The sequence below is a fragment of the Opisthorchis viverrini genome (assembly GCF_000715545.1).
Source record: "Opisthorchis viverrini unplaced genomic scaffold opera_v5_104, whole genome shotgun sequence".
Classification (NCBI taxonomy): domain Eukaryota; kingdom Metazoa; phylum Platyhelminthes; class Trematoda; order Opisthorchiida; family Opisthorchiidae; genus Opisthorchis; species Opisthorchis viverrini.
In genome coordinates this window covers 1,276,013-1,290,668 of record NW_008751762.1, presented here as the reverse complement: position 1 = coordinate 1,290,668, position 14,656 = coordinate 1,276,013, and the positions used below count along the sequence as shown (strand labels likewise).

General features: G+C 41.0%; 1 protein-coding gene across 1 annotated transcript; it reads right to left on the bottom strand.

The window, feature by feature from the left end:
- Window positions 1-2,471: 2,471 nt before the first annotated feature.
- Window positions 2,472-13,326, bottom strand: T265_13814 (hypothetical protein; the record flags this gene model as incomplete). Its single annotated transcript, XM_009170626.1, has 6 exons — window positions 2,472-2,756; window positions 5,246-5,377; window positions 8,365-8,436; window positions 12,245-12,328; window positions 12,573-12,668; window positions 13,261-13,326. Coding segments are annotated over 6 exons (735 nt in total), but the record flags the coding sequence as incomplete, so codon positions are not given.
- Between the last annotated feature and the right edge of the window lie 1,330 nt (window positions 13,327-14,656).

Genomic DNA, 14,656 nt, shown 5'->3' with positions numbered 1-14,656 from the left:
TCACTGCTAAATGATAAGAACTTCGAGATATTGGTTAAGACGTATAATCGAGACATACGACAAGATTCGTGTGCACAAGGTTACTCCTGGGACGCATAAATTTTGTAAAAAAAAACCGGACAGCAGCATTTTATCGATGCTTCTTAGGATAGAACATCTTAAACGTACAGATGTTTGTTTCAGTACACGAAGCTACCCAGTTTTTGAGCGGAGCTAAGGATCTGACATTCAGACTTGTTGTTTAGGGCCGGAAAATGGATAAGGAACACAAGCGGATGACTGAACTAAAAACAAATAATATAGTCATACTACCTGAAATCATATTGAAATATCTCTTTTGGGCCAAGGTGTTATACAACAAACATGTCTTGGTCGCATCGATCAGAGTGCATTCCGTATCCAAAGCACCTAACAACGTTGGTGAAGTTATTTCAAAACTATTTTTATCTTGATGGTTTTAATGGTCGCAACATTTAATTTTCTATTCGATATGATGACCTGAATTACAAAGGCGCACCTGAATTCAGTGGCAATGTTGTTACTGACGGCAAAACTAGCCCTGAGCTATTAAACAAATCGTTACATAATGTGAATCCGTTCGGGGTGTGGCGTTTTGTACCTTTATTTTGCTTCCAATATATCACTACGTATTTCGTCAATTGCAAAATCGTTTTTGTTTGAATACGAAAACCTACAAAAACGCGCACTTGTACAGTTTCACAGAATACAAGCGTGGTCACGTGCTTCGGCTCTCTCTTCTGATTTCGGTTGCGTTTGCAGCGGTTATTCGCGAGTATCGTGTGCTTACTCTGATATCAAAACATTTCAGACCATCTTCGATATCTATTATATGTGGGAACTGTTCGGAAGAAGATCCCTGGACCACCATAATTGGATTATTGCTTATTCGTTGACCTGGGCCAACGACGAACTATTTTAAAGAGAACAATTGTTAGTGAGTCCGTTCTGTCTGACCTCTTTATTATTGTGTACCCAACCTAGCGTTATTATTTTTATTTCTTTGCCACACACTCCTGGTAAACTAACTTACTGGGTAGCCAGGCCACTACAGGGGACCATATCATACTGCATTACAATCGCTCTTAAAATATCTAGAGATTCAACTATCGAGGGTGCATTGGCAACAGAACGAGGATTTGTGTAATGGAGTGGCGACGATATAAATATAGCCACCGATCTTGGGTCGATGAGATATTTGTCATCCGGTGTTCACATCTAACGAATGTAGATGTAGATGTAGCCACCTTGTCGTCAGAGCATTGAACCATAAATTTCAAACAGTGCGGATGCGAGTTCCTTGAAACGCTCACTATGGCAATGGAGGTGTTTGCTGAGAGGGGTGATGCTGTCCACCTGGTATGACTTTAGGTGGCGATACAAGGTTTAATGTTTTTCAACTCGACAAAACAAGGACGTGAAATATCGCAGTGTTGTCGCAATACGTAACCAAATATTCCCTAAAAACACCTGTTTGTTAATGAGAAATTTTGAAATTTTGAAGTGTTTTAGAGTGGCAAAAGGAGAAAATACATTGAGGCACCTAAAAATGCTGTTCTTAAAACCTGACGTTTGAAATGAAGACAATATTGTCAACTCAGGCAGCAATAATGGCCTTTGTTTCGTTCGCTGATTTGAGTAGTGTGCTTGCAAGCGTGTCACGACCAACTGCGGAAACAATATCTGTGCAATGTGAGCGGTCATTGCGCCTGTATGGATCGACTTAAGGCTTAATCACGCAGGTCTACCTTGACTGATCATTAAGCGTCTGGATGAACTTCGTCATTGGCTTTTTGATTAATCCGTTCTCTGGTTGATGGACTTTCGATTGGTTTTTGACTTGAACTTTACGGTTCCCCTGCTGTTATCCTTCGTTTGATGGCCGAGTCTGACTCAGCGTTCTCACCGAATTGGAGATGTGTCGCTTGTTGCCCTACATACACATGGTCGATTTTGACGTGAAGGTGGACTGAATTCTTTGCGCAGTACAATGTTTCCACGAGTTCTCTCCACTGTCTTGTATTTCCAAGTAGCACAGTCCTCACATTTTCTAGTTCAACCTGGTGACTTTCCTGAATGTGAGGTGTGGAAATAAGAACGGCTAGTCTGTTTTAAATATATGCATGTATGCCCTTGTGCAAAGTTTCATCTCACTCTTTCCCGTACCTAACTTGTTGGAGCCTGATTAAATGGTTTCAGACATGACTGTTTGTTAGGCCTCAATTTTTCTTAAAATCAGCTTCCTGAGCGTGGCGGCTTAATTGTGGGCTGGTAAGATTCTTTCGGTTGCAGTGGAATGGACGTGAATTCAGTCATTTGTGTTTCTGCTGGGAAGTCTTTTTCTTTGGGCCTCTGCCATAAAAGTTCTCAACACGTGATGGAAGAACATTACATACCAAATTATTGAAGGCTTATATTAGGTTTGCGTGAAGTATTCAAATGAAATGCATACTTGTAAGTGCAAATCCGGACTGTAGAGGATTGTATGGACGCGCATTTTTCCACCCAGTGTCTTCTGGCTTGTTAGCTTTATTATAATGTGCGACCCTTAAGAATCCGTAGGACCTCGTGGAGTTTTGTTTGACGTCAGAGCACTCATGGGTTATTTTTGGTCTTCTGTCAGGCCAAATTACCGGGCAGCATTGTACTGCCATCGGAGAATAGACCTGCACGTTCCATTCACACGGAAGATTATGAAGCCATTCCGGTTTCAGGGTTAGCACGCTGTTGTATATGTCCTGTGCAGTTGAACAGACAGCTTGATGTCAGTCGTACATTTTTTTGGAAAAAAGTGAAGAAAGTCAAAAGGTCTAGAATTAAGTTGTGTATCAATGCCACATCGGGAGTTAGGTATATCCACACCCTATTTATTTGATTTTTGCACAAAATGTTCAACGGAAGTGGTTTAACTAAAAACGAACACAGTCCATTTAACATTATTATGCACATAAACATTAGGGCCATGTTTGCACAGTGAGTTAAAATGATGCTTGGTCATGCACTCTTGTAAATCTGTCCCTCGACGGCCTCCGGAAACCTTGTCCATTGAAAACTACACATTTTTTTCTCTTCTTCGTATTCATTAATACAACTTTCTTTACTTGCAACAGCACCTAAGTGTAGTGAATTGAATGATTCTCTTGACGGAGGTTTCTGAAACGATGGGTTGCACTCCTCAGTTTGAATACCATAATTGGGACAAGACTTTTACGGAACGATTTCACGTTATGTACTTTTGTAGCTTCGTAACGTTCAAAACGTAAATAGGCAAATAACGAAGAACAGCCTCAACAAGTGAGCCGTTTTATAAAACCATGATAATCTCAGAGTCATTTCCTATTTTTTCCGGGAACAGAGCACTATCTTCACTCGACTGACTACTAATGACCCAGACATTTTCAACTGTTTTCACTGACTGCAGCTCACGTTGATCCAAAACGGAGTTCTAATGTCCAGTTTACACTGGAGTGCTTTCTGTGTACGGGAATATCCAAGTTGCTTGCCACCAACAAAGTGATAGTGACCCTGGGGAAACTTGAACTCAAGTCGTCAAAAATCAGGATTGTAGTATCCTAACGTAGTCCCGGGTTAGAACGAGTCTAGGTAGATTTCGCTACATAGATTGTCTGATACTGAACTGCCAATGTACACATGGGATGCTGCAGGTGTTTGTGTCATTTATGCAAATTTGGCACCATATGGCAGTGGGATTGTGAACTACGAAATACATGACTCTATGACAGAAGCAGATACTGAAGTGTGGATCGGTATACAGACTACATTTCTCAGAGAAATGGTGCCTTTCTGTCAGAAGAGATTTACTCGGCTCTATACACTTAATCAGGCATTCAAGAAGTTTGAATCGGTATGCGGTGATGACGTTGGTTGAAGTTTAGAGAAATCGAGATTAACAATACTGATTTCCTATGAGAAGCTCAGGTATCTGAAACTGAATGTCCCGAAATTAAACACCTATGGGATTGGGTATGAATGTTGTACAAAGTTTTGCTTACATATTCCGGTTATTTCAGCTGAGAAACTCAATGGATGGTATTTCTACCGCTTATCCTGCTTTTCTGTTTAAGAGCAGACATCTAGGCGGTTTCATGGAAATTTTATAATCTGTGTGCTAATATGTCCTAAGTCACCCCGGTTGACTTGAGGTGCTGAGTGGTGGATATTTAGAGCAGCATTCAGTTATTTTTGGATTAAAAAACGTGCAATTTTGTGGTGTATTGCTGAAATACTCTAAATGTCTGACTAATTGTTGTACTGCACATGAATGATAATCGTCCACATGTGTAGAAGTGTGCAGCGGCCTATTTTATGCCCATTGATTTTGCTAGTTAGTGTGTTACGCTTGGTGAGAATGTACTCTACCATGCGGCTGACTGACAGGCCGAGTTATCTGTTCGTTTTTCCATCATAAAAGACGAGATCTTTCTAGTCCGACATTATTCTTCATTTATTCATGCTTCAGGTTGAACCAGCTTCATCATTTCCATAGTGTGCCAGACGTTCGGGCTGATAGATAGTACGGACGTAATTCCAACGCGTCTTCTCTCGTCAACTGGCTGTACTGGTTAGTATATAGGATGATGCACACATTCGTAAGCCAGCATTACAGAGAGCTAGTGGGATGATGAGCACTTCAAAAATACAACGCAATAGCTTAGGTCTGTAACCTAAACTTTGGCCCATTGCTGCTGAGTGGTAAACTAGTAAGTGAACAAATTACAAACCTCAACCTACTTCCATTTAAGGAGAACATGGAAACGATCAGTAAGCAACGTACATAAAAAAGCAAGCTCCAAAAATGGCCGAAGAGGTGATTTTCTCCGGGTACGGATAAGCATCAGCCAATTTATCCTTCCCCCATAAAAAACTGACCTAGTTTAGGGGCTTAAGTGACCGGGAATATTTTGAAAGCAATCTTTAACAATGGACACATCTGTGGTTTTGTTATTCACGTCTTTCAAGTTTCGTTGATTAAGTGACAGTAATTTCACTAAAACGTTTCAGTGATGACCATCACGTGGTGATCAAAGATAGTCCATCCCATCAGGTAGTAGCACAACGTCTTACAAGGATTACTTAAACTTCCAAAATTATGGTATGAGGGCATGGAGGACAACCTTCCAAAATTTGTGTGGCTATCGACTTGTTTTGTTTTTAGTTGGTATGAACCTTAATAGCTAAAGGTATTTTGACAGACCCACAAACTCACCTGGTCGGCTTGGCTTAAGTATTTTCTGACTGCCAAAGACGAAACAATGTGCTGCTCGGTTATTAGGCCCCAGTTCGCAGCTCGCATCCTCGAAAGGTGCATTAAAACGAGGCCTGAGTTAACACCAGTGACCTGAAGTGAATTTAGTTAAAACGTGTTGTTACTTAAACAAACAATATTGTCGGCGTACTTAAATATACATACATACATACATACCGATCAAAACAGGTTACCTATTTTGATGGTCAGAGTTCAGTGCTTGGAGGAGCCTGTGGACTAAACGGGCTGTAATTTACTTTTCAAAGGGAAAACATACTAGAAAGTTCAAAGTGGGTCGGTAAGAAGAAGAGTAGCGAGTATTAGCACTATGGGAAAACGTATGACAGGACGATTCATACTGTTCGCTGCAACATGAGTGTGATAAACATTTGCAAACTGCTGAAGGCAGCAATACAGACAATCGGATAATTGAAATGATGAGGGGCATCCAATCGAGGTGGCAGGCAATTGATACGGATTCTGTGGTTTGAAGGTGAGTAAATCCACATGTTAAGTGGGACCCTGCTGACCGGCAATGGTCTCAAGACGACTTGCCACGTCGATGACACACTTCTCCTTTATAAGGATAAGCTATTGGCCGTAGAGTGTTTTCAGCACATTTGAAAGCGTCATACTGTGATAAGAATGACCTGGTCAAATCCGAAGTTTCAAACTACCCCATCTCATAGCTTGGTTGGATAAAGGCACTCGAAACAATTTCTGTTCCAACTGTAATCTGATGTGTAAACCACACTTACGCTTTGTGTCACACTAGGACTTCCACTGATGACCAAGTATCTCAATTTGGACAGATGTCGTTAGCCACTTAATTGCATCCAAGTAGCCTAGTCGCAGAGGCTGCCGTAAAGTACAGAGCACAAAAAGGGATGCTCAGAGATTAGCACAATCCGGAAAACGTTCTGTTGCACGCCAAACTGCGTTTCGCTCCTGGAAAATAGCTGAGTCGTGGATCATATGTTAGCTCATTTGAGTTGGATGCAGGCAAACGGGGGAACAAGGAAACTACATCGAGGTTTCGCAAAGCTCTAACGCAAGGCAAGGAGATGTCTAAGTGCCAGAGCTGCCAAAGCTGTGCATAAATTTGGATTTAAACAAGCACGAGAGCGGGAATTTCGAGACATGAACAACCTATGGACATCGACTTTGATTCAAGAGGATTGTTTGGTGTTTATCAAAACAGTTAAAGACCCAACAAAAAACCACACACTAAAGCACCTCAAAGCCATCAAGACTAAGCTTTTGAAAACGTGCGGGAAAAGGTTGGAACCAAAATAAACGAAGAACTTTAGTGACACACATGCCCACTGACAAAATCAAGTCCAATATCTTTAGCTGACAGACAATATGCAACTGATCAAAGCAGTCAGCAAGCCAGATGCAGTTAAAAAAAGTTCAGGAAAATTACTTTTCTGTGTTATTTGAACAGCTAAGTGATGCTGCATTGAGATTTACAACCCATGTGACTTGGTGTGAAGTGAAGAACTGTCTTGATGAACCAACCGAGATCGAAGGACTTCTGGGAGCCACAAATTAGTCAGACCACTTTAGTTTGTGGTGCTAGGTCAACAACTCTGGACAGTTTTATTGCGTTTGAGAAAATATCTTTCTCCGGTCGTCATCATTATCATCAAGGTAATTCTCTCCCATAGGTCTTTGTATCCAAATCGTATGACCCTATTCACTTTTCGAATAGCGCTTGCAAACGGTGGGAAAATAAGTTTTTAATAATAATAATAATAATAATAATAATAATAATAATAATAATAATTCCCCATAAGGAGGGCCTTGAACGGGTTTGAATTTCTGCATTAACGGCGGGGTGCAGACATTTTTTCCCTCCGCTGGACCGATAACTCACTACTGCAACGTAAGCTCCATGTTTTCATCCATCGTTCAATATATAGCTCAGGCAGTTGGTTTGTAATAATGTGTCTTGCTATTCACAGTAAAAACACTTTTCAGGACTTAGATTTTGAGCGTTATGCTCTCGCCACGAAGTCCGGGCTACTGTAATTTTAGTTTTTCTACTTTCTGGTGGATACATCTAAGCAAGAGTCCAATTCGAACGATTGTTACCTTCGTTCAGAATCGTTGACAATTTGTGTAATGCCAAATCACTACATGATTCTATTTGATGGATCCGGTGAAAAAGTACATGAATTAATGTTGAAACAGTCGATGTTCTAATTCAGATGTTCTAATTCATGTCAGTATGTCCTGGGCTACTGTTGGTTGAGGTTTAAGGAAGACGTCTGTGCAGTCGCACTTGGTTGAGCGTTGCACCAGGAAGCGTGGTGAAACGGAAAATATTGCAAGTCCGTCCATGTTCATGTTTGCTCACTCTTATTCTATTCAGCAGCTTCCTGTGACTTCAGGTTTAACTCACTAACCAATGGATTTCTTTCGTTTTTCGAATGTTTATCTTAATTTCATCCAACGAAGTAATGACTCATTCAACTTTGTCTGAATAATCACGGTGTTTCGTCTAATCGTCAGTCACTAGGATCAAGAAGTGATCGAGATCGGCACAATTTACTTGCAAGCAGAAATTTAATTAGTCTGCCTTACAGAGAAGAGTAGGTGAATTTCCTATTATATTGATTTTTTTAAAGTCAGGCAAAACAATTAAATCCATGTCGTGAGCTGAACTCATCAGTACTGCATGTAACAAAAATTCGTCGCTGCCGTTGGGCAAAACAGAATTTTCGTGTCTTTTCAAGATATGTCATTGAATACCGTCTGTTAAGATTATAACGACGTCTTATCAAAAAGTACATACTGACATAGGAAAATACAACCAAAGGTCAATATAGAAGGTCTCAATATTAGGAGTGATCTGTTTGCAAGTGAAAACTCACTCTTAGCTAGACTGTGAAGGTAGACCTCAAACACTGCTTGTTGGAGTGAACCCGTCCTTCACAAACCCATTATCAAGTGGGGTAATCACCTATTTACGAATCAACCTTTCATGTAAATTATATCGTAAAACCACCCAAAATTTCATAGAATAACAATAAAACTCAGGAGTTGTGTCATGTGATACAGTCTACAAAACTTACTGGAAAGAGAATTTTAGAACTCCCGCGGCAACGCGCGTCTTGGGTTTGCTGTTCCCAAGCCATTCCAAGCATCTGGAAAACACGGTGCGTTTTTGCATACACTCATTTACCTCCTCAACAAAGGGAACCACCAACATTTAAATGTATCATGTAGCATTAGGTGCAATGCTTGCTGAAGGTTGTAGTGTACAGTAAACGCCAGTAGGTCCTAAATTAAAGAATGCCAGGATATGCTGAGTTCGATGAGATCTAATCTAAGACATGCAGTATTTTCACGAAACTCTAGCAAATTCTGCCGCGGTTCGGATGCACTCTATAGTTCATGCAGTAACTCTACGACTTTGACACAACAGTATCAGTGTTTGGAAGCTACTGGAATATTCGGCCGTATGGCTTACTGTGAGCTGCTCAATACGAGTGGTACATTACATGCAATTGCACATGAAATTATAGCTTATTGGCTCTCTCCCCTCTACTTAATGACAGTGTTATTCATTACTATTGTTTCCCACTACTGGTGAGTTGCATTCTAAACGGAAACCTTTGCGCTGATCAGGAAGATAATATTTTTGATTGGTCTCACTCACAAGGAATTTAACTTTATTTCGGCTATTCTGAACCGACTCCGAACTCAATTAGCACTGATTTGTTTCCCTGAACAGCTTAATTTCAAAGAGCCGCTACGTAATTTGTCTAATTTCTCTGTTTCAAGTGATTGCTTATAAACTTACATAGGCCTGCCTAAAGCCGTTTTTGGAAGAAGAAATGGAAGTTCTACCTCCGGCTACCAGGTGTCATCTTAATTTTTTCACAGTTCGATAATACTACTTGAATTAACCAACAACGGCGCAGTTGGCTAGCACGAATAAGTTTGGTGCATGTTATCAAATTTCCCATCTGTTTTCATTTGAATGATAACGAACGTTAGCTCTAGCACCTGACGTTTCCAAATGGAACTCGCTCATCTTTTAGAACGGGTGATCGAATTCGCATCAGATCAGTTCGACTATCCAAAGCATTACGCATGAAGCTATACTGATAAAACCAGATATGCAGTTTCGAGTGGCCCATTGCACTCAAGAAGCTGAGAAAAACCAAGTGTATTGATTTTTATTTGAGTGGGTTATATCATTCCCATCAACCTTGTCAGCCAAATAATCCTTTTGAACAATCCCAGTGTCTCACCCCTTTTTATTACTTATCCACAATGCATAGGCTTTCCGCCTGGATCCAGTATGGTCGACGTTTTCAGAAGTGAACCAAAAAGTTCATTAAATTTGCACTGACTTTCATTTTTCTAATGCTGGTTAATTTATTGTTCTGTACCGTCTTGAGCAACCTAATTATATAACTCTATTCCTGAAAGTTGCGTGTGATTACAGCGGGTATAGACACTTTGAATTTCTGATGTGGCCGATAGACAAAAAGTAAGAGTAATCTGAGAAAAATGTGTGAAGTACCTAGCGAAATTGCAAACTGTCATATAGGTATTTTGTCCGAAGTAGTCGGCGATCAACCGAGACATACCCTTTGTTTTCTGCAACGTACCTCACATCCTACATGTTTTATATTAGACATGTGCAAAGTTTCGTAGCCAAAACAGGATCTCCCACAGTTTGCAAAAGCTTACTCTTGCATTCAGTGTGACCCTGCTTACTACGCCGCACGTTGACTGGAAGGTTCGATTGAGAGGAATTCCAACACGTACTTTGCAGCTACCATTTCAGTGGGTTATGATGCTCACCAGCGACCTGAGTGACAACTTATGGATCCAAGACACTCCGATGTTTGTCGTTCACATGCTCTTCAAGCTGTATCTTACGTACAGATAGTGTCGACCATCACCTCAAAAATCGGAAAGCGGATATCCGAGAAGCAGTTCACCAACTCACAAACACCATGACCATCCCACTGAAGCCTGTTACTTCCTTTTTACACCAGACAGTTTGAACTTCCAAACTTTCAGTCTACCCTAAAACAAGTTCGGCAAATTTCAGCAGATGAAACCTTGCAAGTGTCAATGTACTGCTGACTTACGCAGTTGGCCAAATGCACAATCAGTCACTGATTTCCACCAGTGTTTGTAACACGGAGAAAAATTGAAAATTAGCACGAGAGGCTTTGGGAATTAAGGGAGCAGGGGGTACGATGTGCAAACACCTTGCGTGATTGAAAACTAGTAAGATTGGCGTTGGAAGGCTAGTCGGCTTGTCAGAAAATGCGCTCGTGACAGATAAGCTGGTGGTTAGGTTTCAGACGAATGTCCAGGATATTCAAAATTTGCTAACTTAGTCCAACAAGGGATTAGCAAGTCCTTTAGTGGTACCGTAGTCGTATCGTTTTGGGTTGATTGTAGGTGCGCCTGATGACTATAATCAGTTTATTAGCCTATCGCAATCGTATGTGCAACGATATAGTCGTAGCAATGTGGCATTGTAGTCATCTAAATGATGATGGACTTTTGCTACGAAGCCGAATGAACGTAGTTAAGGAGATATTACGTTTCTTTACTTTTCTTCACTTTTTTAACTACCCATGCCAACTATTTCTCGTCGCACCTATTCTCTGGTTTAAGAACCTTGTGCCCTTATTGAAGGGCACATTGGCCCACTTGATGCATCCGTACCTTCGTGATACATGATTGACCTTTCACTAAAAGCTCTGTCTGGATGGATCAGAGTACAGAAAACCTATAAACACTTCCGTCTGTATTCTAACTGCTGTCACGTAAATTACTGATGAGTAAAGGGCTTAGGTACATAATCGCTGATGCATCAATGCGCAAAGAACACTCAGTTTGGTCAAAGTGATATCCAACTCAAGACCATGAGCGCAAGATTCTAGTAGAAACAATCAATGGCATATCTTTTGGATTTTTTGGTTACTTTTACGGTCACTTCATTAGTTTATTGACTATTTATACCTTCACTTTCTAAATCATGACATTGAAGAAACTTTTGTTTGACTAAAACTCCTTATTCGTGCGTTCCTAGTGATCTTTCAGAAGGATCTGGATGAATTCACTAGAAATAAAAACTAAAGTTCTTAGTAGATATTCCTTGTAATTAAAGCATCACATAGAATATAAAGGAAGTATTAACAGACCCATAAAGTATCCGTATATCTCGTTGTAAGTGAAACTGATGACATCTTCCAGGATACCAAAGCTTAGCATGGCTTGTCATTTTGAAGTTGGTCTTAATGGGATAATGTTACTCCAGATAACGGCACAGATTTAAGCATGCTTAAAATCAATACAAATCAACGCTGTGCTAGTCCTTTTGTTGTTTCCTACCAATTTTGATTGAGAATTCTCTTACGAAAAATATTTTCACATTCCCTAAAGAAACGGATGGCTGATTGGCCGGCTACATGTTGGGGACCGTTGGGAACCACCATAACATTTTATCCTATCCAGTCTGCGGAAATCGCTTTCTGATTTAAAAATGCATTTTTTTCACAAATGAGATGCGGACAGGCCTGTGAAATGCATTTTTAGTGGACCATCCAAAAATTCTGATAGCTCGGATGCAGGCGTCAAATGATAATCCTGAAGTGTGCCACTTAAAAATTGATCCAATCCGAGCCCATTTTTCATCGACCGAGCACAAAAGCTTATGCGGTTGATGCCTTTTTGAACCAAAACTTGTCAAGTAAAAAGATGCCTAAATACCAGTGTCCAAACATTACTTATTCTTTAGCGGAATTCAGATAAATAATGAGATTTAGGTCCGTCGGTTGTTAACCGATTCATTCTCTCATCGTTCAAGTCTATTCTTCTACTCCAGCTAGAACGTCGTCAAGCAATGACTACCCAACCTCGAATAGCGTACAGTGTACTTCTGAGTATAGCACTGAAATTCAACAGGGCAGACCTTACCTGTGTCGAGGTAAATTGATCAAAAAATTTCCACAACGTTCCCACATTTTCATTCCACAGAATATCTGTGTCTACAACGATTGTCTGAAATTGACAAAGCAACACCTGTTAAAAAGGCAATAGTTCCTTGAGAAGTAGGTTTGTTCGGTAGTTACCGAATGGCAACCTTCATCAAACGCCACTGGCGCTGCTGCACTAATTGCCATTTTAGAAATCTGTATGAATTAAATTAGGCGAAATAAGTCTGGCCGTGGGAATGCCAGACTGAAAACGTTCAGGAAAAAAAACGAAGCTCTTTAAACGCATCCAACAATCCATTCCCACTTACTTTGATCACCCAGTGTGGGAGAATATAAGGAGCCCAGAGCTTTGCAATTCCAGCTGATCCCGCATGATGTATGTTTGGAATTCGGTCTGCGAACCACTGTGCGCAAGTTGGAAAAACAAAACACCCTCTAAAAGGATTTTATGTGTAAATCAATTTAACATAATACTGTTATGGTAAAGTGTCAGTCGTTGAAGTTTAATGTACAGATGTTGGCCTGATATCTTGGTTTGCTAAATTTTCTTGGTATGTTTCTTTTGCAAACGAGGGAGACAGCATTATTTGTTTGCAACAACACTAAGCGAGAAGCAGTGTGATTATTGGGCTAGGCTACAGTTGCGTTTAACCGTATCCACTGAAGTGATGGAAACTACGAATTCAACAAAATGTTTTATTATTCGTCTATGTGTCTGGTTAAATCGCCAGAGATTATCCATACTTACAAGTAACAAAACTCAATAGATTTTGGAAATGATAGGATAAGAAGGATTTCGTAGAAAAACATTTAACCGGCCGCTACGTCTCCATTCATCATCAGCAGCAACATGACATCACTGCTCAACCCTGACGCTTTTTCCTTATTTTGAAAAAAGGATTAAACGGTTTGAAAAGGGAAATAATGCGAGCTTAACATAATCATTTTGAGGTGCTTAAAACGACAGACACTCATTCAGGCTACCTAAATAGAAACTGAAAACAAGAACGCCACTGAAATAGGTTGGCAACCGCATCTTGCAGTGTTTCCAAACCAGCGCATTGGGGTCTCCCGGTTTTCATCCTAGAAGACGGGTCGCACTGACACCACGCAGACGATTTTTGATCTCTTTGATGCCCGTCTGCAAGTTCAGCTGTTGACTGCTCCTCTGTTCCCGCCACTTCGGATTGGGCACGGAAAAGAGCACTCTCTTTGGCGTAAAATGGTACAGCGAGTGCAATACATGGCCCAACCAAAGCAACTTCTGGTGATGAACACATATATAAACGCGATTCCCCGCTGCACAAATAAAATATCGCTTCCTAGTTGTCTCAGTACGAATTCCTCGACAGCATCCCACAAGAACTATGGTTCTGAGACAAAAACTGTCGAATGCCTGAAGACCTGTCAGTTCCGCTGCTCGAACAGGCCAGGTCTCACAACCACACAAAACACCCGCATTGTAGTCAGTCTGACACATCCCTTGAGATTCAGGGATATAACTCTTTGACGCCACGGGTGTCCCAGATTGGTAAACGCGACCCGGGTCTTACAGTGGGAACTAATACAACTACCAAGATACGTCGAACGCGCTTACTGAAGTCCACATCCACAACCTTCATCAAAGTGGATGCGAGGTCATCAGGACCGGGAGCTCGGAGGTGTTTGAGAGAATATAGGCAGTCGGAAAACGCCGAGATTGTAAAAAGTTCCAGGGTTCTGAGTCAGCAGTGGGCTCCAAATAACTGGCAGCTGGTGACCACGATTATTGTGGTTTGAAGTATTTGGCCAACCATTTGATGCTTTTTTCTTTATTCGAAATGGTCTCCCTCTCCCAGTCACTGATGGCGTCGCCTACAGATGGTTTTTGAGACCAGTGGCATGGATTAACTGAAATAACCTTCAGGTACTCCCGGCTTTCTGAGCATCTCTTATCTGTTTAGCATTCCTCCACAGAAGTTGCCAGACGAACTTTGCTGAGGCGACCATCAACGGGTATCCATTTAGGCCAGGATCCCTGCACCGTCTGACCCAGGAATACATGATACCTTTATTCGAATGGTGCGCTGAAATGACTGAAATAACATGGCGCTCCTCTTTAATGACTGCAGATCAGCTGGCACCGTGACGCTTGCAGCAACATTTACAGATTCCAAACTGTATGTCTCAAAATATTAAGCAGCCTTTGTTGTCCTTGCGTAGCCATTACCCAGTGGGAATTCCGAAATATTATGATTTCATCACATGTCATAGTAGCGTGTTGTACTGGATAGAAGTCGAGATTACACGATATCAACTTACGTATCTCAGGAGTTTTCAGGCAATTTGATAAATTGTACCCTTCAACGATAACCTATTCTAACATCAGCTTACATCGAGCGAGGGTTTTCAG